The sequence below is a fragment of the Lissotriton helveticus genome, chromosome 7 (genome assembly GCF_964261635.1).
Source record: "Lissotriton helveticus chromosome 7, aLisHel1.1, whole genome shotgun sequence".
Taxonomy (NCBI): domain Eukaryota; kingdom Metazoa; phylum Chordata; class Amphibia; order Caudata; family Salamandridae; genus Lissotriton; species Lissotriton helveticus.
The window spans coordinates 771767122-771793192 of NC_136068.1; the positions used below are offsets into that span (position 1 = coordinate 771767122).

Below are 26071 nucleotides of genomic sequence, written 5' to 3' on the forward strand. Positions count from 1 at the left end.
GGAATGGGGATTTACCCACCACTATCTGCGTGATCTGAAAACCCACTAGGTATGGTGCTTTGTGTTTTAAAATTCAAAGCATTGGAGATAAACAAAAGAAATCTATGCGAGAAGAGCTACGAAATCTCCCTGAAAAGCAAGTGTACATAATTTTTGTGGGACAGGCCTTCTCCAAGGGTCTACTAATCCAAGTATTTCCTGAAAGTTCCAAATGACTTTCAGAGATTTTTGTTTTTTTCAGGTTTTTTTATTTAACCAAGGAGTCCACTTTTGGGTTCTGCAGCACATTAAAATCCTAGATCCACAGAAAACGAAGGGAGGAGAGATTGAACCTTCCCTCGTTCTCCCATCAACTATGCTACTCACTACACGAGAAGGACTTGTCTTTAAAAGGAGAGGGAAACACCAGAATCCCCTAAGTTTAACAGATAGACAAGAAGTGAAGAATCATAAACCCCTTAGGGAGTCCAAATGGGCTGTAAATACTGACCTCACCCCCTCAATGAGTGGCATGCTTCATCAAAGGGCCACTACGACTCCCTGGTGCAGACCAACATTCAGAGAGGAGCGCTAAGAAAAAACGATATGGAAAAGAAAGAAATCTTAGAATAGGGATCCCTCATGCAGAGAAAATGTTAAGACTGTCTAAGTGGGTAACCGCCAACTTTATTATGGATCCCAATAGACAGGATTAAAAAGGAGATTCAAATTGAGTGTATGTGGGAAAGTTACGATCCCATTACCCTATTTGCCATTTCAATATGTTTCTGCTGTCATACGCCACCCATAAGGGTCGATAGCATTCTTCAGGATACGGATCCCTACAAAAGGTTCAGGATACGTACCCTCCTAATCTTGTCACTATTTGGTCGGGTACTTAAATGTGGCTCTACTTTCCCTTTTGGTAGACACACACACCATCTGTGTATCTATAAAGAAATAGCAAATACCAAAATTAGAATCCAATAGTGTAAACTCATCATCTCCTCACCGTCGGCTATGCCATCATTCCACCAAAAGCCTGTGTTTAAAGTTGTGTTTTCCTCTACACAAAATAGATTATACAGATATATTATTTCATATGATTGTATTCTCATATATGTGTATATATGTGTAATAATGCCTTATCTGCAAACCCCGTGAGTGTGGTTGGTGTTTTACACCTGAGCTGTCATATATTGGAAGGCTCCATCACCTTCCTAGCTGCACCCGCCTGAAGAGTGAACGGCGCCTTGATGGGATAGAGCGTCGCAGCAGCACTGCATTTCGCCGAGCACCGCCACTCAGCGAGAAGGTACGAATCCAGAAACGGCGAGCATCCAGCTTGTGGGGAGACGAACATATACCTCTCCCTTGTTCTATTATCATCACGCTGCCTGGCTGGCGAGGGGTCTCCAGAAGGGCCGTCCGCACGACTAAGGATAACCCAGAACTTGCACACCATATGTCAGTAGATAACCTTTGCAGGACCACAAGTACCACAATGCACGGCGCCCATCCAGGGACGTGCTATGAACATAAAGAAGGGTACTTCCTGCTACTACCCTGCACAATCAATTCGTCTTCCTCTGAAGAAGAAGGCAACCGCCTTCGAAACGCGTCAGGACACTTGACGAAGCAGGATAATCATTAAGAATCTTGTTCCTGGTTTTCCAGCCATTTGGCGACCTGCCGTGAAATAAAGCCTTATCTGCAAACCCCGTGAGTGTGGTTGGTGTTTTACACCTGAGCTGTCATATATTGGAAGGCTCCATCACCTTCCTAGCTGCACCCGCCTGAAGAGTGAACGGCGCCTTGATGGGATAGAGCGTCGCAGCAGCACTGCATTTCGCCGAGCACCGCCACACAGCGAGAAGGTACGAATCCAGAAACGGCGAGCATCCAGCTTGTGGGGAGACGAACATATACCTCTACCTTGTTCTATTATCATCACGCTGCCTGGCTGGCGAGGGGTCTCCAGAAGGGCCGTCCGCACGACTAAGGATAACCCAGAACTTGCACACCATATGTGAGTAGATAACCTTTGCAGGACCACAAGTACCACAATGCACGGCGCCCATCCAGGGACGTGCTATGAACATAAAGAAGGGTACTTCCTGCTACTACCCTGCACAATCAATTCGTCTTCCTCTGAAGAAGAAGGCAACCGCCTTCGAAACGTGTCAGGACACTTGACGAAGCAGGATAATCATTAAGAATCTTGTTCCTGGTTTTCCAGCCATTTGGTGACCTGCCGTGAAATAAAGCCTTATCTGCAAACCCCGTGAGTGTGGTTGGTGTTTTACACCTGAGCTGTCATATATTGGAAGGCTCCATCACCTTCCTAGCTGCACCCGCCTGAAGAGTGAACGGCGCCTTGATGGGATTGAGCGTCGCAGCAGCACTGCATTTCGCCGAGCACCGCCACACAGCGAGAAGGTACGAATCCAGAAACGGCGAGCATCCAGCTTGTGGGGAGACGAACATATACCTCTCCCTTGTTCTATTATCATCACGCTGCCTGGCTGGCGAGGGGTCTCCAGAAGGGCCGTCCGCACGACTAAGGATAACCCAGAACTTGCACACCATATGTGAGTAGATAACCTTTGCAGGACCACAAGTACCACAATGCACGGCGCCCATCCAGGGACGTGCTATGAACATAAAGAAGGGTACTTCCTGCTACTACCCTGCACAATCAATTCGTCTTCCTCTGAAGAAGAAGGCAACCGCCTTCGAAACGCGTCAGGACACTTGACGAAGCAGGATAATCATTAAGAATCTTGTTCCTGGTTTTCCAGCCATTTGGCGATCTGCCGTGAAATAAAGCCTTATCTGCAAACCCCGTGAGTGTGGTTGGTGTTTTACACCTGAGCTGTCATATATTGGAAGGCTCCATCACCTTCCTAGCTGCACCCGCCTGAAGAGTGAACGGCGCCTTGATGGGATAGAGCGTCGCAGCAGCACTGCATTTCGCCGAGCACCGCCACACAGCGAGAAGGTACGAATCCAGAAACGTCGAGCATCCAGCTTGTGGGGAGACGAACATATACCTCTCCCTTGTTCTATTATCATCACGCTGCCTGGCTGGCGAGGGGTCTCCAGAAGGGCCGTCCGCACGACTAAGGATAACCCAGAACTTGCACACCATATGTGAGTAGATAACCTTTGCAGGACCACAAGTACCACAATGCACGGCGCCCATCCAGGGACGTGCTATGAACATAAAGAAGGGTACTTCCTGCTACTACCCTGCACAATCAATTTGTCTTCCTCTGAAGAAGAAGGCAACCGCCTTCGAAACGCGTCAGGACACTTGACGAAGCAGGATAATCATTAAGAATCTTGTTCCTGGTTTTCCAGCCATTTGGCGACCTGCCGTGAAATAAAGCCTTATCTGCAAACCCCGTGAGTGTGGTTGGTGTTTTACACCTGAGCTGTCATATATATATATATATATATATATATATATATATATATATATATATATATATAGATATCTCACTCCAAAGGCCATAAGGCCCATAGCCAGTGAGCTTGGTTCTCCACACTCGCTCAATGAATTGTATTGAAAACCTACTCACCTGAGTTTCATTATTGAGTTTTCCGCTAAGGTCTGACTAGGTGGAACTGACCCAATTTCAGGACTATTAGCACTCTGAATGCAGCTTATAGATACTGACTCAGATGCCCCCTACTGGTAATGCTGGTCCTCACTGATGGTTGCACCTTCTTTGTGCTCTTCAAATTTGCTAGGGAGGGTGTCGTTTTTACAGGCTGAGGCAGTATGGTTCGCTCGTGTTGTAGTTTGCCCCACTCGTTTTTTGATCCATTGGGCCAGAGCAGATGCATCAAAGAGGGTTGTGGTTGCGGTGCTGGAGACCTTAGAATGGCTTCGCATTTTTACACCCGTAGCCCCAGTTTAGGATTTTGCTTCTCTCCCCTGTTTATCCACTATATTGCAGCGTAATGACAACCTCCCAAAAAAATGCTTCTGCTGTGACTCTACCCAGCGACCCTCTACCAGGTTGCACAACCAAACCCTGCAAAGATAGCAAGTAGAGCGTGTGCAGTTACCCACTGGTGAGAAACCTGGAGGCCACAGTGAGAGGAAATCAGTCTCCTCAGTAGCCTGGGCATCACTGGTCATCGGTAGTGCAGAAAGAGAACGTTATGCTCATCTGCATAACTTGCTGCTCAAAATATCAGGTTAGGGGGGGCACTGCAATTACCTCAAGGCACTCTATGCAGTGAAACAGCAGTGGATTGCTTCCAGTCAAAGTCCAGAGGGGTCCCTTATGGCTGCGTGCAGCCATCTACCGCCCGTCGCCTGCCGTGGGCTAGTCCTTGGGAGAACCCCAATCGTATCCTCATCGTGCTGGCAGCCTGTACCATCTAATTGCGGCAGACAACCTGCAAATGGCAGCCAATAGCCGCCACATAGGGTGGCATCTTGATGTGGCAAAGAGAAGTAGTGTTGGAGCCTCAGCCTACGATCATCTACCCCAACTACACAACCCTCACTTTTGATGTATTGATGGCTGTTCACGTTATTGGCTGTATCATGTTGATTCAGTGCCTTATCTGTTTTGCTTTGAAGGTGAGACTCACCTAAATGCTGCTTGATTGGATAACTATGGCTCTTTTCCATCAACCCAAAGAGGCATTCTCCCTTGTGAAATTTGCATATATCAATATGGTGTACATCACTAACGTTTAATTTTGATAATACACTGGCAGTGAATGTTGCCTGTCAGAAAGGATGAATGCCACGTCCTGTGCTGGAGTTTTGTGAAATGACAGCGAATGTCACTGCTTCCTTTGTGTAAAGGTCGCACAGTGGTCGACGACGTCAATCAGACGCACAGCACGCCCCTTCCAAAACAGCACCGATAATATTATAATGTAAGCGCATTCTGCCCTGAAGGTGTGCACCCGATCACAGAAAAGTGGCAACAACACACATGTCAACTACAGATGGTGATTATGTCACCCAGTATCTAATGAAATGTTAAGGGGAGCGCATTGTGAAATGTCAGTTATCAGGCATGAAATGTTAGAAAAGTGTCCCAGGGCCAAATTACAGGACCGCTCGTCCTCCGCGTCCAGATGCGCAGTGGCATTTTCTGTGCTGCGCCTGTAGCCAGTTTTCAACAGGGACACGTGCAGCACCCAGGGCACGAGCGGGGTCTTTTCAGACTTCTGGGCACCCTGCAGCGAAAGGTCTTACCCAGGGCAATCCATGAAGGAGGAATACCGATGCCGGCACGTACTTACTTACTCAAATATCTTATTGTACAATCTCTCATTAGTTTCTACAAATTGGTGGTAAATGCTACAGAAACATAATTTCCATCTTTATCCTCTGATATCGTACAGTATAATTCCAGCGACACGCTGTTATGACTGATCCCATTTCTGGAAGCATCGTTTTCACAACACATGCACTGAAATGTGAGAACAGAGCTGAAAAAACAGAGGCGTTGAAGGGCTCAGACAGTTTCCCTCGCAGAATATGTGGCTGCAAAATGCGTCTTCATGTAACAGTTAAAGAAATAATGTGTCACCACACAAACACTTATTCATGGATCCATGTTTGTTAAATACAAAGTGCAACCTTGTAACTTCCACTTTTCTTCTTAGTTTGCTTTTAAATGAATACTTTGCCAAAATAAGATTCCTTCAATCCTATGTCTCATTCTTGTTCCTTCGTCATTCGGTAGAAAGCCTTCGTACAACAACAACAAGCATATCTAGTCTTTTGATGGGTAAGATAGCAACTTTTTTTATATTGGCATCTGATAATGTGTTTCAGTAAACATTTGTAAATTATTCACTTTTTCCCAGCAGGCACGCCCACTGCTGCTTTCATCCTCACACTGAGCCCCCAATGATGATCGGCCCTGAAAAGCAATATATTCTGACACCTGGTATGATAAATAGCCCCAATTACGATAATCGCACTAAAATCTGCATGTCCTGATATTTATCACACATTTCTGCCAGTACATTTTGGCAGGTTTAGTTGCCGAAATATATGTGGATTTGGGGTGCTCATCACACAACGTGTAACTCCAATTACCACACGCTTCGCAGGTAATCCGGCCGAACCTTATCGTGGCCTTGAGGTGAGGTAAGACAGTAGTTCTCTTCTCTCCTAACGCAACACGTTCGATGCTCTGAGTTCACTCACTTACAATGTGATGCTGTTACCTGCAGGCCAATCTGTAAGCATATTTGAAAGTAACTTTACACCTTCTTTTCTAGGACTGAGTAGAGCGAAATGTATGAAATAATTATAAGGCTGAACACATCGTCGCAGTAAATATCCCCAATAAGTGAGAATAAACTTTAAAAAGAACAATTCCATGGAATAGAGTTTACTGGAAGAAAATGTGCGTTTGAGGAACATCGTCCTGCGCCTTTGTTCTCTCATGAAAGTGACTGACTACCCTAGAGCAGCTAAGTGGAGCCATTACCATGAACGAAATATGGCAAATACTGTTAAAAGGTAAATGAATATTCTCTAAATACGATATATATGAGCCCTGATAAGTTCAAAAATTGTCAATTTGAACAAAACGCGTTGGCTGCATGATTTTTGTATATTTTTGATTAATTGTGAAGACGCATATATATAACGAAAGAAGAAAAACAAAGTATTATTTATAATGATCATCTGAATGATTATTGGAAGGAGATTGTTTTCCCAGTGCACCATTCCATTGAGATTTTTTTTTGGGTGTAAAAGCATCAGTAGGTTTTAAAAATGTAAGGTTCAATATATAGTGATGCAAATCCGCTGCAGATCCAGGAGCTTAAGTATGCATTGCGATTTACTGGCTGCAGTCTGAAGTAAAAGCTGCAAACACCATCTACAGACTTGGGGACTTAGGGCCAGATGTAGGCAAATCTCATTTACCGATTCATAAATACCGAATTTTACCGATTCGGTATTTATGAATCTGTAAATGAGATGTAGGTAAAAATTCGGTATTTTTTACCGAATCGGTAAGATTCGGTATTTACCGATTTGGTAAATACCGAATCGGTATTTGCTACTGAATCCTATTGGCCTTGAAGCCCATAGGATTCAATAGCAAATACCGATTCGGTATTTACCGAATCGGTAAAAATACCGAATTGCTAAGGGGGACAGGGTGTCACTTTGACACCCTGTTGCACCCCTGTAACTGGCTTTTGCGCCATGTGGCACACAGACATGCCCTTAGGGCATGTCTGTGTGCCACATGGCACAGGTGTACATGCACAGATGTGCATGTACACAAGAATTCATAATTTACCATGCAATTGTATTGCTTGGTAAATACCGAATTCTTAAGGCCCTGTAGCACTGTTAGAAGTGCTACCTACATCTGGAAATACATATTCGGTAATTTTACCGAATGGTAATTTTACCGAATCGGTAAACTTTACAGAATCAGTAAATTTACCGATTCTGTAATTTTAACGGTTCGGTAGAATTACCGATTCGGTAAAATTACCGAATATGTCCGTTTTTTGTGCCCCTACATCTCCATAGCCCTTTACCGGTCGGAAACGGCCGAAAATCGGTATTTTCGGCCGATTCCGACCGGTAAAGGGCTACCTACATCTGGCCCCTAGTCCCTGAATCCTAAAAAATAGAATAAACTAAGAAATAAGGGGGTAGGGCCTTGTAGTTGGGGGTCCCAGAGGGAACCCTCACGAGCATATGTTTTTGGGGTTCCGTGACTGCTTTTATAATATTCCTAATGACATCATTCATAACAACACTGTGCATGGCTAGGGCACTAGTTAAAATTCAAAAAACTATAACTGGTGATTGTCAGTAGTTTTGTTATTTTAAAACGCTATATTTTAACTGTTATTTTCAGCTAACAATAACATCCCTTTAATCTTTGTTTTTTTCTTTGGGAAATACATTTTTGGACATCTGGTGATGTCTATTTGCCTCCAGTTGAGTCTAGTTGCTCTTTGAAATCAGTCATCATGTCAAATGGCATCTGTGTCTTCCGTTTGTTTAAATTTGATTTAACTAATATCATATATGGCTTATTTTTTTTAAACCTCAGCTATTTGTTTGTAATTTATTGTTCAAAAAGACATGTACTGCAACTAGCCTCAAGAGGAAGCTTGTGTAACTGGACAATTAAAAGTTGTATGAGGGCAACCCTATTAAATATGCACTCAGGAATGTTTTCAGCACAACAATTTCACCACAAAGCTAACAAAACCAAAAAATGCATCAGGGCATGCTTGTTTTCACCAACCCATGTCATGCATTGAAAGCAAAATACATGTTTTTTTTTAAACAAGCGAAAACATGGCATTCTGTTAATTTCTTCATTTAATACTTGCCTCTCTTCTGCAGCCGCAGCCGGTAGTGGGAGTACCGGCCGGGCGGTGACGTGGGGAGGGGGAGGGGCAGGGTGGGGGTAGTAATGTATGGATTACGGATTTTAAAAGGTAAGTAAACAAAAAAATAAATAAAACGAATTTCGTTGCACACACTGCATCACCAAATGCGATGCAGTGTGTGCAACGAAATTTGTTTTATTTATTTTATGTTTACTTACCTTTTAAAACCCGTAATCCATACATTACTACCCCCCACCCTGCCCCTCCCCCTCCCCACGTCACCGCCCGGCCGGTACTCCCACTACCGGCTGCGGCTGCTCTTCTGAGTCCCGAAAGATAGCCGGTGGCAGCAGAATACAGTCTGTAATAAACAGGCCACTCAGTGGATTTCACTCTAAACTCTGTGATCAATAGCAATTCACAGGTGTAAAAAAGAATCAACAGTGTGACTCATTGACTATGACACAGGGCATGCGTTTATGTAAGCAGCAGTGTGAGGTACATACATCAGATCTCACTTTAACCTATTAGCGGCCTTGGGGTTCCATGCCAGCGCTGGGAAGGAGGACTCAGTCCAGCAGCAATGGCCGGAGGGTGCTCTGTCACTAAGAATGCAGTCAATACACACTGCAGAATTATTGCGTTTGTTATCAATTCAAATGAAAATTCGTCTGACTTCCGGAAACATGGACACAGTGGGGCAACCCCCACTGCAGACTGAGGCCTGCAGTTTTGCCTCATCTCTTTGTTCTTCTACACTAGACATAGCCTTACAGACCTCTGCATGCCATTCTGCTAAACAAAATGTTACCTGATACAATTCAGGACCTTTGATGCTTACATGTGGATAGGGATTGGATTAAAAAACCCCATTAAAAAGCATGTTTGGCAGGTGGGCTCACACCACTACTTAATTTGGACTATAGTTGCAGGTTGGGCCAACCACCACTAATTGTTTGGAACCAGCGCTTTCTTTTTATCCTCAAACTTTGACAGAGAGCAAAAAGAGGAAAACACACAGAGATGAAAGAAGGAGGAAGAGAAAGACAGAAATCCAGCGGTAAAGGGAGCAAGCAGGAACATGGAAGAGTGAGATAAAGGTGTAGAGTTTGCATGGTGGTGGATGAATGCAGCATCATTCAGTAGTGCCAACCATTATCTTCTGCAAGAGTGGCTCCTCCATTGGAGCAGAGGAATGTCACCCCACCTACATTACCCCCCTCGTGAACACAGCATCAGGATGGGTCTGGGCCTGCTGAGTGACATCATCAGGGAGGGCTGTTTCATGTCTTTTTGGCCAGCCATCTTGCAACAGGCAGCCACACATGCACACTTTAAACATCTCTAACCCAGCTGTTTTAAGACAGCTGGTTTGGGGCAAGTGCAGGCCCCCAGAGTGCTCTCTCCAATCAGGGTGCTGCTCTCATTCTGCATGAGAGCAGCGCCAGGATTGGCCAAGGGACTTTCCTGGTGGCTAGGCTGCTGTTGAAGGATGAAGACATCCAGTGCGGAGGACGTCATGTTTGTCTTAAGGTAAGTTTTTTTCAATAAAATTTTGCACGGGTGCCTGCCCGCCCCCTTTCCAGATGCCAGCCATCACTGGACTTCTGATTAAAAAGTTGGGCCCTGGCACTTATTCTTTGTGAAATTAAACAACTCTCTGTCAACATTTTCCGATTTTTTAAAGTACGTGGAACATGAATGATGTTTCACCTGCTGTTTATTTGTCTGGCCGAATACAGTGTTGTGATACAAAAGGGCGAACAGTGTTGTGCCCACACATTACACTTTCTTTCCAAAAGTCACTTGTCTGATAACTATCTAGATAAATAGGTACCTGTGTAAGTAAAGAAGTCTGCTGGGCAGATGTGGAACATATTACGTTTTAACGGTACGCAACCTTTCATCAAACATTCAATGACTACGTTAGTTTGCTAAAATATTCCAATACATTTATATAGCATAGGACAAAATATTACTTATTCTCTGTCAGCTGAAATGTGCAATGTCATGCCATCCAAAGTTAATTTCTGGGCTTGGGAAAAGCATTAAGGAATCTCAGTTTTTGTGGACAGAATCAGATGCTCCGTAAATACTGCAATATCGCATGAGTCAGTCTGAATTTCTCATTCCTCTTCGCACACAGATCCCACATCCAGCTTTGATAGTGCTATATATCTTCCGTCGCAAGCCTTTAAAAAATCATGTACTATTTTAGTACCCATGTTTTTGCTGGGATCAGGGCCTTTTATTTACGTTTATAAATACTTTTCCCTAGGTAATTCCTGTAGCCAGCTCATATACACACCCATAGATTTAGTGGTGGTTTTCAATCAAAAGTACATTGCCCTGCGTTGTGTAGTCTGTTGATAAAAGTTAATATTCAGCATCCCCTCCCTAGAGAACCTGGGGAGTGATTTAGGGATTGGCGGTCTGCCCACTCAATTATGAGTCGACAGGACCAAGTTTTTCTGACTGCAGTGTTTTTACTGGCTCTAATGTCAGTAAATTCACTGCAACAGCTTTAAGGAGTTGGGGCCGTTTGAGGAATGGCATCAGATGGCCTGTCCTATTTAGGGCAGACACTCTGATATCCTTCTTTTCTCTCTGTCATCACCAGTTATAAAAAGAAAAAAAATATTGCCCTCCAAGCCCTGGGTGAAAACATCCAGAGAATTGGCCATTATATTTTGTTTTTCATAAAACCAATTCCTGCTGTGAGACTTTAATTGTGAAAAACAATAATGTTTGGTGCGCAGCTGCCTAAAAAATGTCAGCTGTGCACAACCTTTCTGTACCTTCACAGGAACTGCCAGCTGTGGAAGTGGCTACTGTGAACACAGATAGATCAATAATGGGCTGGCGGTTATCTCTCTAAATATGGCAGCCCTCTATCCCTCAGGATGTGGATAAAATTTCCCCTGTCACCCTGAAGGACAGAGTTAAAATACAATATTCTAAATCAGGGCATTGGTCTCAAAATGTACATGATGCAAGCCCCCTGTTCAATCACTGCATCTGGCTAGTCTTCATCCTGCATAAGACGCTGCAGGAAGAACAGAATATCACAATCTGATAGAGGCCCCTCCAACCTCATGCTGGTCATAGTCTTGTTTACAAATTTTCACCTTCATAAAACATTTTATTGGATTTTTCAGAATGGTCACCAATATTTAGATCACCAGAAACAACCACCCTTTAACTAAGTTGAGCCACGACCTGCCACGGCCGGCAGTGGGAGTACCTGCAGGGCGGTGACGTGGGGAGGGGCAGGGTGGCGTGTAGTAATGTATGGATTACGGAGTTTTACAGGTAAGTAAACATTTAAATAAATAAAACGAATTTCGTTGTGCGCACTGCATCGCATTTGGGAATGCAGTTCACTCAAGGAAATTAGTTTTATTTATTTAAATGTTTACTTACCTGGGAAGCTCCGTAATCCATACATTACTACCCCCCACTTTGCCCCTCCCCTTCCCCACCTCACCGCCCTGCAGGTACTCAAACTGCCGTCCGCGGCTGGCTACGACTATGTTTCTGTATGATTAAAACATGATGTTAGGGAGTCATGCGAGCGTGCGAATCAAGATGCCCGCTTCACGTTAATCACTGCAACGTCAACCCTTTATTGACGGTGCAACTTAAGAAAATTTAGGCTGGTCTTACTGTCTTTTTTGCTTCAGGAGGCTTGCCAACAACAGCGCTATCCGGATTGGTGCTTTCCTAAGCATTTGAATGACGTTTTGGAGGAGTATTTGCAATTGAACTCTCTAGCGGTGCTTTCTTCCAGGGTCTGCCAAGTTTCTAAGTCAGGAAGGCGGAGTCACTCACAGGAAAGGGCTCAGCTGTGGCCTGTTCATTCCCACAGCTGGTTTTAGCTGCTGCACAGCATCACATTGTACAGCCTTAACACAAATTTGAAATCTGGGACATGATTACCTCTACCACACCGGATTTCTTACAGAGACCTGGCTAAAACCCTCCATTGCGATTGCTCTCCCAAATAATTACGGTATCTTCAGATTGGATAGGTAGGGCAGAATGGGTGGAGGTTTAGCAATTATTTTTGAAGACTCTTTAAAAATCTCATTCATTGAAATCTTCTCTGAGGATTAGGATGAGGTATATGTCTTCAAGATAGACTTTCCCCCCCTCAGATCAACTGAAAAGGAGTCCATGTATATTGCCTCCGGGTCCCACAGGAACTTTTTGTCATAAACTCATGCAACTTATTGCTATTCATGCGCTGGCATCAAAAAACTTTATTTCATTTGGAGACTTCAATGTGCATATAGAAGACCCCTTAAATTCAGAGGTGGTGCAACTTCACGCTGACCTGTCCATGTTAGGTCTTAAACACATTTTCACAGATCCCACACATAATGCAGGCCACAGTTTGAATTTGATTTTTACTAATTCCTCTCTGATATCCTGCGAGTTCCCTCGCACCCTCCTGTGGACTGATGATACACTAATTGGTTTTCGGATCGCATCTGTTTATGTACCTGAACATCCCAAAAATAAACCTAAGCCTAATTGCAGGAGACAATGGTGAAAAGTCACACCAGACGCTTTCACCAAAAAATGTACTACTCCAAACATAGAGGAGGCTGTAGATGTACAAGTATCACCCGACTTTAAAATAGCAATTAACAATCTATCCCGATGAAAAAACATCTTTCGTCTAGACATGGACCACCTGCCCCTTGGTATACTCCCGAATTACGCTGGGAACAAAATCAGTGCAAAAAACTGGAGAGACTATGGCGACAAGCCCACAACTCGGGTGATGTAGAAGTTTATAAAAAAAAATTAGGAAAGTACCATGGCATCATTAGGAAAGCAAGCAAAATGTATATCTCACTGCAACTTGCACAAGCTGGAAACTCCTCCGAGAAGTTGTATAAAATCCCTAATTCTTTCTTCAACTGATAGGCTAGCTCAACAGATACCTTACCTTCACAAGCTTTGTGCAATGCCATTGTAGACCACATAGAAGACAAAGTAAATCATATTTACAATCATTTGCCTAACTTGCTTAGCCTTGTAAGTTCAGATTCCAAACACTCCCTTGTAAAGGCCTCCAGCACTTCCACCTTAGAGAAGTTGGTTCCTCTCAGGCCTGATTCTGTTTACAAAGCCTTGAAGGCTGCGAAATCAGGGTCACCAACAGATACCATTTCAGCCAAGATAGCAGCTACTCTGTCTCATCAGCATGCTCCAGCCATCTGCTCACTACTAAATCTTTTGATAAGCTTGGGTAAGATTTAGGTAGACTGGAAAGCCACTCAGGTCATTCCTATTCGTAAGAAGACAAACCTTCCAGCATCAGACACATCGAATTATTGCCCCATTTTGCATCTTCCCTTGCTGAGTAAATTATTGGAAGGTCACATTAATAGACAACTTGTGGAGTATCTTGAGTCCAACAGGATCATAGACTCATGCTGTGCATCGGTTTAGGCCTATGCATAGCACTGAAACTGCGCTTATAGTAGTCACAGACTATATTCGATGCTCTCTGGACAAAAATCAGCAGTCAATGCTAGAGTTGCTTGACTTATCAGCAGCCTTTGATATGGTGTCTCACCCCAGACTGATACAGAGACTGTAGGAGACAGGCATCCATGGCACAGCTCTACAATGGTTCATGAGTTTCCTGTCTCAGCAAAACAAGAACATCACTGTATTCGTGTAGATTGTGCACTAAGGAGATCTACAAAGGGGTGCCTCAGGGCTCTTATTTCAGCCCTACATTATTTAACATTTATTTAGTCTTCCTTGCACAAACTATCAGAGCCTATGGATTTACACCTCTTTCATACATCGATGATACTGACCGTCTGATCTCCTTTGATAGAGACTTTTCCACAATGAGAGATCATTTTGCTAATGGGATGAAAGCCATCTCGGCTTAGAAGGCTGAAACTTTTTTCCAGCTAAATACCAGCAAAACAGAGATCATGCTCTTTGGTATAGCTCAACAACTTTAGTCCCCAGACTGGTGGCCATCGAAATTGGGAGTTGCACCTACTCCTAAATCCCCTGTAAAAAAACCTTGGTGTTTGCTTGGAAAGGACTCTTGCTTGAAAGATCAGGTAGTGGCTATCCCTGGCAGCTACTTATATGTAATGAGTCTGTTGCACAGAGTCTTCCCTTTACTTCCATTTTCAGTGCACAAGACCTTAGTCCAGGCCTTGGTGATCAGTTGCCTGGACTATTGTAATGCTCTTCTAGCAACGAGTCTCCATTGGATAAACTCCAAGTAGTTCAAAATACAGTAGCCCATCTAATCCAACAATTGCCAGCCAGATCTGCCTCTACTCCCCTATTGCGCTCACTCCTTTGGCTTCCCGTGCATAGCAGAATTACATTATGCTGCATAGTGCATAAAGTGCTAAACAACAAGGGACTCCGATACCTAGTGGAGAAACTCATCCCTTACTTGCCAGCCAGGCCTTTGAGATTGATGGACAAGTCATTTCTTACTGTATCACTGATCAGGAAAACTCCTTCTGGGGGCAGAACCTTCTCCTATCTGGCACATTGTAACTGGAACAAAAATCCTACTCACTTATAAAAGTGCCCTGATCACCTTATTTTCCAAAAACTTCTCAAAACGGAACTATTGCTTGTTGGTCTCTGCTGCACTGAGATACCCCTTTGAGGTTGATTTGTGCACATTAAAAGCTAATTTAACATAAAATAACAAATCTCCAGGTCCATATGGTATCATGGCTGAATTATATAAAGAATTTTCTCCTTACCTATATTCTCATTTATTCAACCCATTTACTTATTTTGGCATAACAGGAGCAACTTAAGGAACTTTTATTGAATCTTTGATTTTCGAATTCCAAAACCTGATAAAGATCTCTCTATTGTTTCAAATGATCGCCATATTTCTTTGATTAATCAAGATTGTAAACTTTATGCAAAGATCCTTGCAACTAGGTTGGCTTCTGTGCTTCCTACCATTTTACGTGTTGACCAATTTGGTTTTATGAAAAACAGACATTCAGTGAATAATGTAAGACTATTATTTCATGAGATTGAAGTTGAATCATGATTTCCTCAACCAGATGGTGTCCTGACATTAGATGTGGAAAAAGGCTTTTGACGAAGTACATTTGCAATATCTTTTCCGTACCATGTATGAATTTAATTCGGGCACCTCATTTAATTATATAATTTTGGCTCTATATTCTGACCCCACTGACCAGCTTTTTATGAATGGTCAGATATCTAATACATTTTTATTTTTCAGGGGTACTAGACAAGGGTGCCTGTGATCATGTTTGCTTTTTCTTCTTGCTATTAAACCTTTACTAATTGTCATCAGAAATTCTATGGCAGTTGAAGGCCTCATCATGAATAAGGTTCCAATTAAAATGTTAGCTTAAGCTGATGATGTACTTCTATATATTGGTAATCCGGCATCTTCCATTCCTCCATTATTAAATTTAATTAACACGTATTCTCAGTTTTCAGGATAGACTCTAAATACTAATGAAACTGATTTGTTTCCTTTAAATGTTCATTGTTTACCTGATATACTTCCAAACAAAAAAATTATCCGGGCCAAAGACAAAATCAAAGAACTTGCTATATTATTTTCACATACCATAAAACAATTGATTTCCTTAAATTGTGATTGCGTTTTTGATTATAATAAAGATAAATGTAAAAAATGATCTGCAATACCTTTAACTTGGTGAGAACAAATTGATGTTGTTAAAATGGCTATTGCTCCAAGTCTTTTAGTTTTCTTTCTATGATACCCACACAGCTTCCTCTTAAGTTCTATAAAAATATGGATACATTTGTTATGGTTTCAGTTTACGGCACTTAGTAATCTACCGGCATGGCTCCGTATTAAACAAAATTGGATAGCATCATTTCCTCTGCCTGCATCGCTCACTATGATGAATTCAACTGTTTTGCTCCAGAGATCAGTAATATTGAAGTCTACAAAATTAATATTGCAAAATGTTGACACAATTTTCTAATCTCCTATATCACTTACACTGCATTCCTCATTATGCTACAATTCTACGCTTAAACTACCTCGCAATCAAAAGATTTTGAACTCTTGGATTAAATCTGGTATTTTCCATTTAAAAGATATTGATCATAACAATACATTTTTAACCTTTAATGAACTGCAACAACTATTTAAGTTAAAGTCTTCAGATAGCTATATATATGGGCTTTTATGTCATTAAATCTGTGACTCCTTTCCAAATAATTTTCCTTCCAATGACTTCTTTGATTTGGATTGTATATTCAAACTATTGCTTCCTCCCCTCTCTCTGTGTCACTCTTTAAAAAAAAAAAATAGTTGTGCAGGGGATAATATCTGTTTTCTAACTTCTTTTTCGAATAAAGGGCTAGCTTTATTATTTTCCTGAGATACTTGGAGGAAAATGTGGATGAATAGTATCTCTGCATTGCTGGCCATTTCCCTATATCAAACTAATTCATTTATACTATTCAATTACCCGTGGACTCCTTTAAGGTTATTTAAGGCAAAACCTTTCAATTTGTCTAATAGTTGGAATTGTTTTCTGCATATTAGATCATTGAGACATATGCATTATGAATGTCCTGTAGTTGGTCAGTTTTGGAAAAAGGTTTGGAATATTGTGACCATTATATTGAATATCACAGATAATTTCCCTATGCTATATTAATTTGTAAATCAGTCTCACTTAAAAAAAAGTGTCTGATCCTAATGGCAAACTTCTGGATTTTTTAATTTCTGTATCTTTGAAATCCAGTACTGTCAATTGAAAAAATGCTTCAATACTGTCAATTCCAACATGGTGGCCATGGATAATTTTTACTGAAAGAGGAGCCAATTTTTCTCTTACAGGTGTTACGCATAATGCTTCTAATTATCATTTACTCTGGAAACAAATTGATGATTATATAGCTTTACAGCTATAATTAGTCTTATTCCTGTTGATTAAATGTTGCATGCATAAGATATATTGGTTAGAGTTGAGTAGCTCTAACTAAGATTTATTATGGCAATGATAATTTCGATCAATATTCTTTCCTTTTTGTTTCCTTTTCCTTTCGTTCTTTTTATTACAGTATTCCAATGGTGTTTTATTGCTACTTAATTGTCTCCTAACTGATATTAAGCAGATGTATAAATATGTAGATAAATGTGTTGTTATGAAGATGTGAATTCACTTGTACCTTTTGGTGCTCCTTTCTTTATAGTTTCTTCGCCTCTTTATCAAAAATGTAATAAAATATTTTGAACCTAAAACATGATGTTAATCATTGCTAGGCTGCAATGTACCTGCCACTGTCATGAAAATCATCCAGTGTTCAGAAGTCACCACTCAGTTTTGGAATGCAACTATTGTGGACCACAGTTTTAACATGCAAATTGAAATGTCCTCTTTCAACTTCTTATACAAGGACACAACCAGACACAGAATAGTAAATTGATTACTCATCTATATGAAATTCCCACATGCGTTCTTGTTTCACCTTTAGCAGCATCTGCATCCTATGACTATGTATACCAACACTTGGGGAGGTAGATGAGAGGGAGATCGAAAAACAAATCAGGGGAAAATATAGAGCTGAAATTAAGTCATTTTTTTGTGCCAACAAAATCGAGAATATCTCTCCTAAATTGGAAGCATGCCTTTGACATGCAACTCTCTTAACATAATAGCTGCTCACAATTTCCAATGCATTGATCATTTTGTCTTCAGCTACTGGTCTGTTGAGTTGAAACACCCAATCTGCTTTGTCTGACTTAGCCTTTAATTGGCAAACCACATTAATGAACACACAGCTAGTTAATTGAACTTATGTCAACATTTTATCTCAGAAGCATCTCCATTACGTTCTCCACAATTGATACAACAGTGACGCAAGTTTCCTACTCTCTTCATTGGCCCTGCAAATGTGCAGAGCAACTTGTCACTCTCTCTGGTAGCTGATTGAAATAACTTTCACAACATGAACTACCACTATTTTATATGCTTCCCTTAGATATGACTACTACCGCAAAAAAGTGCATGACCTGGCCTGCAAATTACAACATTCAGCCACTCCCTGAAGACTCTCATCGGTAATCTTTAAAAGAGTGACAAGAAAAACTAGTCGTCGGACTTGTGCGTAAAGAATACTGTTTGAAGTAAGCCAGTGTTTTCTTTAAACCATTTTCAATTAATGATAATGTGTGTTGATGTTTGTAGTCTGTTTTGTTTTTAGTGCTTTATAAACATAATTGATGTTTGTATTACATTCTGTTTAATGTGTACAGAAAATAATGACTGCAGATATTCTTCAGATTTAATTACACAGCCAAATGGTTAAATCGAAAAGGACATGCACCACGCATTAATAAAAGTAAGAGAGACATTTTTAAGCGTAGCTTTCATTTAGATGCTGTTGAAAAAAAGTTAATTCTAATTAAATGTATGATTTTAGTTGATAACTAATGCACACACCTTCTAATAAAATGTTAACATGACCATCACAAACTTCCTGAAATTATGTGCAGATCTTGAAGATTTAAGGGTGACACATATGTGTGCCTCTGGACCTACCTTTGAAGAAGCAGTCCTTGCTGTGCACAATGTATATTTTCTTTTTCTGTAAGCAGGAGCTCCGGTGCAGCTCACAGTGATTCTCGTAAAACTTGCCATCAGATCCACACACAGGAATGTAGCTTGGCTTACAGTCCTGCACACATATGCACTCGGGCTGGCCAGTCTGCTCATCAACAATACACTGCTTCCCACGACCACAGTACACCTTTTCACAAGAGGGGTGCAGGCCATCCTGTCCATGATGCACTGGAAGAAAAAAATAAGAGTCCTCAGTAATGTGCTTTAGTAAACTGATACACATTTATTAAACAAAGCAAATGAAAATATGACACAAACTTTACATTGCTGTGTGATTTTGACACAAAGGGCCAATGTAAACTGTGGTATACTGTATGTATATTTGGGAAATCTGTTATGGGGGAGTGGTACCAGAATACCGTTATAGGAATACAGCTAGAGATCAATATTATATTCAAAATGTTGTTTATAAAAGTATCACATAATTGTAGTTAATAATAGGAGTCTGTGAAATTCACGTAATTTCTTTACTATATTTACGCAAAATGCCCCATATATTAGCACAAAAATGCGTTTTCAAGTACATTTTTGACCCAAACGCATTTCATTTCATGCTAAAAACAGTGCAATTTGTGACATAATCTCCCTTTTGCAAGATCACCCACACTTCTTTGCTGAATTTTGTTGCATTGCTGGATTTTAGACTCTACCCTCTGGGCCACTGCTGTTCAGCACCATGTGCATGTGCTCTGACACCTAAAACATGTACAAATTGGCTAATCCCTGGCTGTTGTATTTCACTCTCCTCTAAGGCTACAGACCATGGCTGGAAACTGCACCATTGGCATGGAAAGTTAAATGCCACATGCTGATTGCTTCACTTACTGTGTCATCTATTAGTGTGGTAAGGAAAACATGACTTTAGGCCTACTGCAGTGTAACCAGTTAAAATAACCCTCACACCCCACAGTACCATGACACATCTAGGTAGAACCCCTGAGGGTACCTTTCAGGTATATATGTTCCACATCTTCGCTGAGCAAACCAGAGGAGAAAAAGCTTCCATGCTGACACAATGACACGAGCCGCTGAAGTCTCTGCCCGCAGACACTCCAGCCTGCAGGGGTCTGACATCCCTTGTGAGGGGTCCAAGTCAAGACCAAGGCTGGTTCCTTTGTTCTCTCCCAGCAGGTAATGGGGTTGGCACTTTCCTAGGGGAATTCTTGGCTTTACACCTACATACATGCTAGGTACACTTAGGTACATCTAGTTAGGGTTTGCATCTTGGGAGTACTCATGAGTACTGCCCTGTATCCATATGCCTGCATATATTCATTGTTTTAGCACCATGTTGCAATTCTACCTTTTATTTACTCTGTTGATGCTTATAAATGACTATATCTGTTTCTGTCTAATGGTTGTTGCAGCACAGAATGACGGTGGTTCAATAAATACTTATTGGAAACATCCCCACCCTTTATTCTGTATATCTCTCTAAGAAAGTGTGAGCACGAGTGACTACGCGAAAAGTATGGTACTGTTCCATGATTCCTGAGTGGTCAGGGTTGTCATGTTCAGTAGTTGCCAGAAACTATTTGCTCCTTGGTAAGGTTGGGGGCTTATAGCGGCACTGTGAGCTAGCTGGTCTACATACCAACACATCCTTTGGGGGTACCTAGAATCAGTCTGGACCCCAAGCCTGTAGTTTATATTGTCTAAACGCGCAGATCCTATATATATTTGCCTTGGGCTATGTGTACAAGCCCACTCTTAAAGTTAGGATTAGAGTGTTGGTAAACACTTTACTTGTGCTCATACAGAAAGAAATTCATTTTCTAAGGCAGTTACACGTGTTTCTTTCTAGGTCTCTTAAGCACTTGCTACATTATTTGGTATTGCCATAAGCATCATCTGGTTTACTTCAACATTCCGCACTGGGGTGCTTTGCCAAAGTCATTGTGTAAGAATCATTGGTCTGTTATTTTAGAAGACAAAACCAGGCGCGAGATTAAACCTTTCTTAAGTCTGCTGAGTCGAGTGCCAGATAGACCCCGCAGAAGGTGATGGATGGGGCATGCCAGAAGCAAGTGATAACGAGTCTGTCCACTAAAAGCTATGGATGAACTGATAATGCGTCATGAGCTCATTTACACGCAGTTCAAGGGTAGCAGTCAGTCAGCAAGCATCAGACCTAGGAAATGTTTGTCAACATCTGCAGGTTGTGTTAAACGGGGCATCACGATCAAACATGGATAAAATGAATTGTGATTAGAGACAGTCATGAAGGAAAAAACAGAAATGTACAGAGTGTTCATGGCATTTACAAAACTAACGAAAAAGGTGACAGAGTACACCTTTACAAAGAACAGGCGTTGCCAAATTTTATCTCAAGAACCTAATTTTACAGTTTCGTCTAGCTACAAAAGCAGTGGAGCAATGTTTATAGCGAACAAGTGAAATTTCAGTTATTTAGGTTTGAACACAGCAGTCCAACAAACCTAGAGCCTGACCAATTAAAACTAGAGGTGCGCTCGAACACGTCAGTGGTTTCTTTCAAACTGAATAGAACAGTGAGCGCCATCTTGAGGACGTTGAATAATAAAAACATGATGACCGCTATCTGTGCTTGCTCTCCATAAATCAATGTCCTGTTCCTCGGCGTCGCCGCTGGGTGTAGCAGAAAAGACATCATGCACACTTAACACTAAAAGTCCACCTTGTCTCACCCCTAAGTCCTGAGAACTCTGTTAACTTCCTGCTCTTGCTGCGGGCTTCACAACCCCTGAAACCAGGGCTATTATGGTCAGTGCCAGGGCTGCCAAAGGCTGGGCTGTGAGTGGCAGGAGCTGCCCCTGGCTGTCATTAAGTGACTTACTTGGCAGTGAGCTATATGCCCAGTGCTAATTATACCTTTTATGCGTTTTTGCTTACTGTGCCATATCGTATTCAGCTATACAGCGTACACCATCACAGAATATTAGAAATACCAAAACGAAATCTACTTTTGTTGGCACTGCATATTAGCCCAAGAATATTCACCTGCATCACCAGTGAGATAATTTCCCCTAAAACAAAAATAGGGCTAATAAGAGATGGAGTTAATAAAAACATCTTTTATTTGCTAAATCATGAAGAAATGAACAGGATCTGATTAAATACTCTTCCGCATTAATCTCTTTGGACAGGCTGGTGGCAGAGATATCCAGATGACATAATAGCATCCGGTTCAGATGACATTAAGTGCATGCATCTGGTAATTCAATGAAACGTTTTGTCCATGTTAACATGAGTAAATGTGAACCTCAGTAAAATTATTCAAACGGATAGCTAACATCAATCTGATGATAACCTATGTTTCAAACTCAAACATTTTAGACGATTTTATTAGACACCTAATTAAGTTGCATTATGTAAATCACAATGAAACAGCTAGTGCTTGTTACAATCGATGATGCAAAGATTTGAGGCATGCAGTATTTCGAATTTCCTTTAAGGACCCTATATATGTATTAATTTTACGTTTTTGGTGCACGGCCTGTCTCTTTAAACACCACAGCAATTGTGAAAATAACCAAAAATATTTTTTATAGAACAATTTTGTCATACAACACATATTGTATTTCATTTTATCTAAATATATCTGTTTAAACAATGCATATTACCATCACAATCAAAACCAATAAATAAAAATAATCCCATCCTACTTGGATTTAGAGAAACTTCAATCGCACTTTGTAGCTGCCAAAAAGATATTGGCGTTAGGAAGCCTATCGATGCCTTTCTGATTTGGGTGAGGACCCCATGATTGCCAACGCGCGTGCTCTCTGGAAGCCCTCGCACTGCACCCTCCCTGATCTATGACCATTCGGACACACACGGTTTTTCACATGCAGAAGTTGGAAGAGTGCTTTATGGAATCTTTGGGTTTGGCTTGGCAGTGGAGCTCACCAGGGCATGCTAGGTGCATCTAAGCCTTGGAGTTGCTCCTGCGGAGTGGTTTGTAAATGTGATCAGAACCCTGAGATGGCAATATAGCACCGTATTGCACATGGCATACATTATGTATTTACTTTACATTACATGTTTCTTTTAGGTAGGTTACCTTTAAAGAGCTGTTTTCTTCAAAGTCATTGAACAATGGGTACTGCCTGAGATTAAAACGTTTAGGTGTGGTTTACCTCTCGCAAACAAATTGTGAATAAAAAATGGACACTAGAGAGGGCTGTGGATTTACATGATTCTGTAGCTGCAGCAATTAACTCATAATAATGGATATAGTACATTTGCCACAAAATTTGCCCCATAAGTAGTAACATCGACACATTTCAGCAGAAATTGATTTTTGTTCTATCTCAATGGATAATAATGCTGCACCAGAATATTGCATAATTCACATTTAGTGACATAATTTAGATAATATTGCGGCATAATTTGGTCCTTAAGGCTGCATAATCCTAGTAGGCCTGACAATGTTAAAGCTCGGAAGAGTAGTTTTGAAGTTGTCCTTATGATGATGAAATATGTATTTCACAGGAAACTGTGAATAATTTTCCATAATGATTTTCAATATTGCATTGTTCCCTGTAAAATAGAGGGTTTTATACGGCTGCATTTTGTGCAGTAAAGGGATGTATACATTTGTATCAAGGTACATACATGTCGAGGTATACTTGTCGTCACAATTCTGTGGTAGTCAATACTTTTGAAGTGCATTTTAATTAGATTTTTCATAGACCTCTCCAGTTCAAGAAGGTATGATGAAGTGTGAGCAGCTCTCAAACAATGGTCTGCCTAAGAACAACCCCCTCCTGGTTTGACAGCTATAAGTCACCAGCAAATGTCACTGATGAAAAGTCTAATTAGGCAAAAAAGTGACAGCTTGTATCTGCATGCATTCATGGGAAAACGTCTCACAGAGGAAGAGAGGGACTAATGACAGGTCAGCTTACACAAAAGAGCATCCTGTCGTTTAGGATAGCAGCTGAATGTGAAAAGGGAAAAAACTGAAGGGAAACCTTTTGAATAAAACGGATCTAAAGCACATCCAGAAACCTCATCCCAAAAGAGTAATGACAGGAGGGTGACTGGTAAGTGTCTGCTACTCTTTGATCAGGATTGGACTGTGTAAAGCTGTTATGTGTGGACTTGGGGTGGATCTAGAAAGCACAGGGAGAGAATTATGACCAAGGCTCTTTTGTTCATTTTGGTATATGATGCAATATTGGATTGGCTTCGCAATGAAGCACTGAAAGTGTTGAGAATGAGAATAGAAGACATATTAAGGAACATTTACCAATCACTACAGGGTCTGCATGAAAAATCACGTAACACATTACTTTGAAATAAGACTGGCAGAAAGAAATCATCATTGGACAGTTCCTGGACTGTGCCCCAATAATAACAACTGGTGATTCTGCCATTGGTGTCCTGCCCCCCCCCCCCACCCTTATTGATGAACCTAATATCTGGGAATCAAGAAGCGCGTTCTAACACTTAATTTTCTGGGTAGTGAGGCACTGGGGTGCAAGTCATCCTCAGGTAGGAGACATTTAAACAGCGTAAGCAGATTTCTTTACCACCCTTTTCCTCTACCAAGAGGAGCATTAATCCTGTCCAAAGGGTCCTATTGAGAAGATGGTGGTCTTTCTGCTGGACAGCAGAGTAATTAACTTGAGCTAGAAGGATAGTTCAACACTGAAATTTCATTAAAGTTTGACTCAGTAAAGTTCCCGTTAATCAAAAGTATGGGAAGGAGTGCAAACATGAGCAAATTACGGGTATATCTGCACAAGAGGTCGTTTTTAAATTAGAAAAGGTGATTTTAATAATTTCTTTGAATTGAACAATTATTATTTTTGAGGCGGATTCAATATCAATTTACCCTGAATTGCAAATTGAGTGGTTTCATGATATTTGTGTTTATGTCTGTGAACTGTGAAGTCTTTCTTTTTCTGTTTTGTCTAAATTGATTGAAAATATGAAAAACAATGAACAAAGTTGAATCATAAATAACAATGATCATCTTAATAAATAGTTTCGTGTTAGTCTTCGTAGAATAGTGGCAGCCTATGGAAAATCCAGATGGTTGAATTTTGTGTGTTTTATACTTTCTAAAAGTGGCATTTCTAAAACAGTAATGTTAAATACAACTTTACCAGTAAAGAGGATTTCTCATTACCATTCTACAGATATGAAACATGATACAGCTACTCCTTCGTCATCAGAAATTACAGTTTAAAAGTGTATTAAGGATTCCCCCAATGCTAGCATATGAGAGGAATATGCCCCACAGTAGTGAAAAACAAATCTGTGAGTTTGTCACTATCAGGAAATGTAAACCAGAATGGATACAAACAGATTAAAGGGCGCTCGACAAAATATTATCAGGGTATATTCATAGAATATATCAGAATTGGTGCATCAAGAAGATAGATGTGTATCCAATGGGCACATGTTTTGGCTACCTCCAAGCGGACCAGAAATAGAAAAAAATCCCTTCAGTGGCCATATACTTCAATTATGTACATACATCAATTCATATCAAAGGCTAGTGACAGAAGGAAGGTAGTACTAAACAAAAATCATTCAAAAAATTGTGTTTATTATTTCTTTTTTTTGGTAAATATAAATTCATATAAACATCGTTATAAATCAAACAATTCTATAGAAAACACATCAATTAATTATACAAATTCATGAAAAAAAATAGAATCATCAAGATAAGCAGCAAATAAATATATACACCCCATGGTATCAGACATACAAACAACTTACTCTCGTGCTACCAAGCATACTACAGTCAAACCTCATACATTGATGAAAAAAGGAACTGGTAAACAGTTAGCTAGATTACACAGCTAAGATTGTTCAAGGGCTTCAGAAAAGGAATAACGGCCCTTGTAGCAGGTCTACGCGCGTTTCGGTGGTTCAAGCCACCTTCATCAGGACCTTGTTCACCATTTAGTGCAGAACCCGGGGATCAGACAGGACAAAAAACCTAAAAAGGAGAATAAATCTGTCACTCAGACATCCACAAATAAAGTTTTATAAAAGAGCATAAAACATTCACTATTGCAGTTAAACTATGGGGGCTCATCAACGCGACTCAAGTAGGCACCTGTACTGTGTTA

General features: G+C 41.0%; 1 protein-coding gene across 1 annotated transcript in view; it reads right to left on the reverse strand.

The window, feature by feature from the left end:
* FSTL4 (follistatin like 4) overlaps positions 1 to 19685 on the reverse strand; it is a 1347217-nt gene extending 1327532 nt beyond the window's left edge. Inside the window, exons 1-2 of the mRNA XM_078653328.1 lie at positions 19652 to 19685; positions 18921 to 19169 (exon numbers count right to left, since the gene is read on the reverse strand). Of these exons, the coding sequence (XP_078509454.1) occupies positions 18921 to 19169; positions 19652 to 19685 (283 nt within the window). The remainder of the gene's footprint in view (positions 1 to 18920; positions 19170 to 19651) is intronic.
* Between the last annotated feature and the right edge of the window lie 6386 nt (positions 19686 to 26071).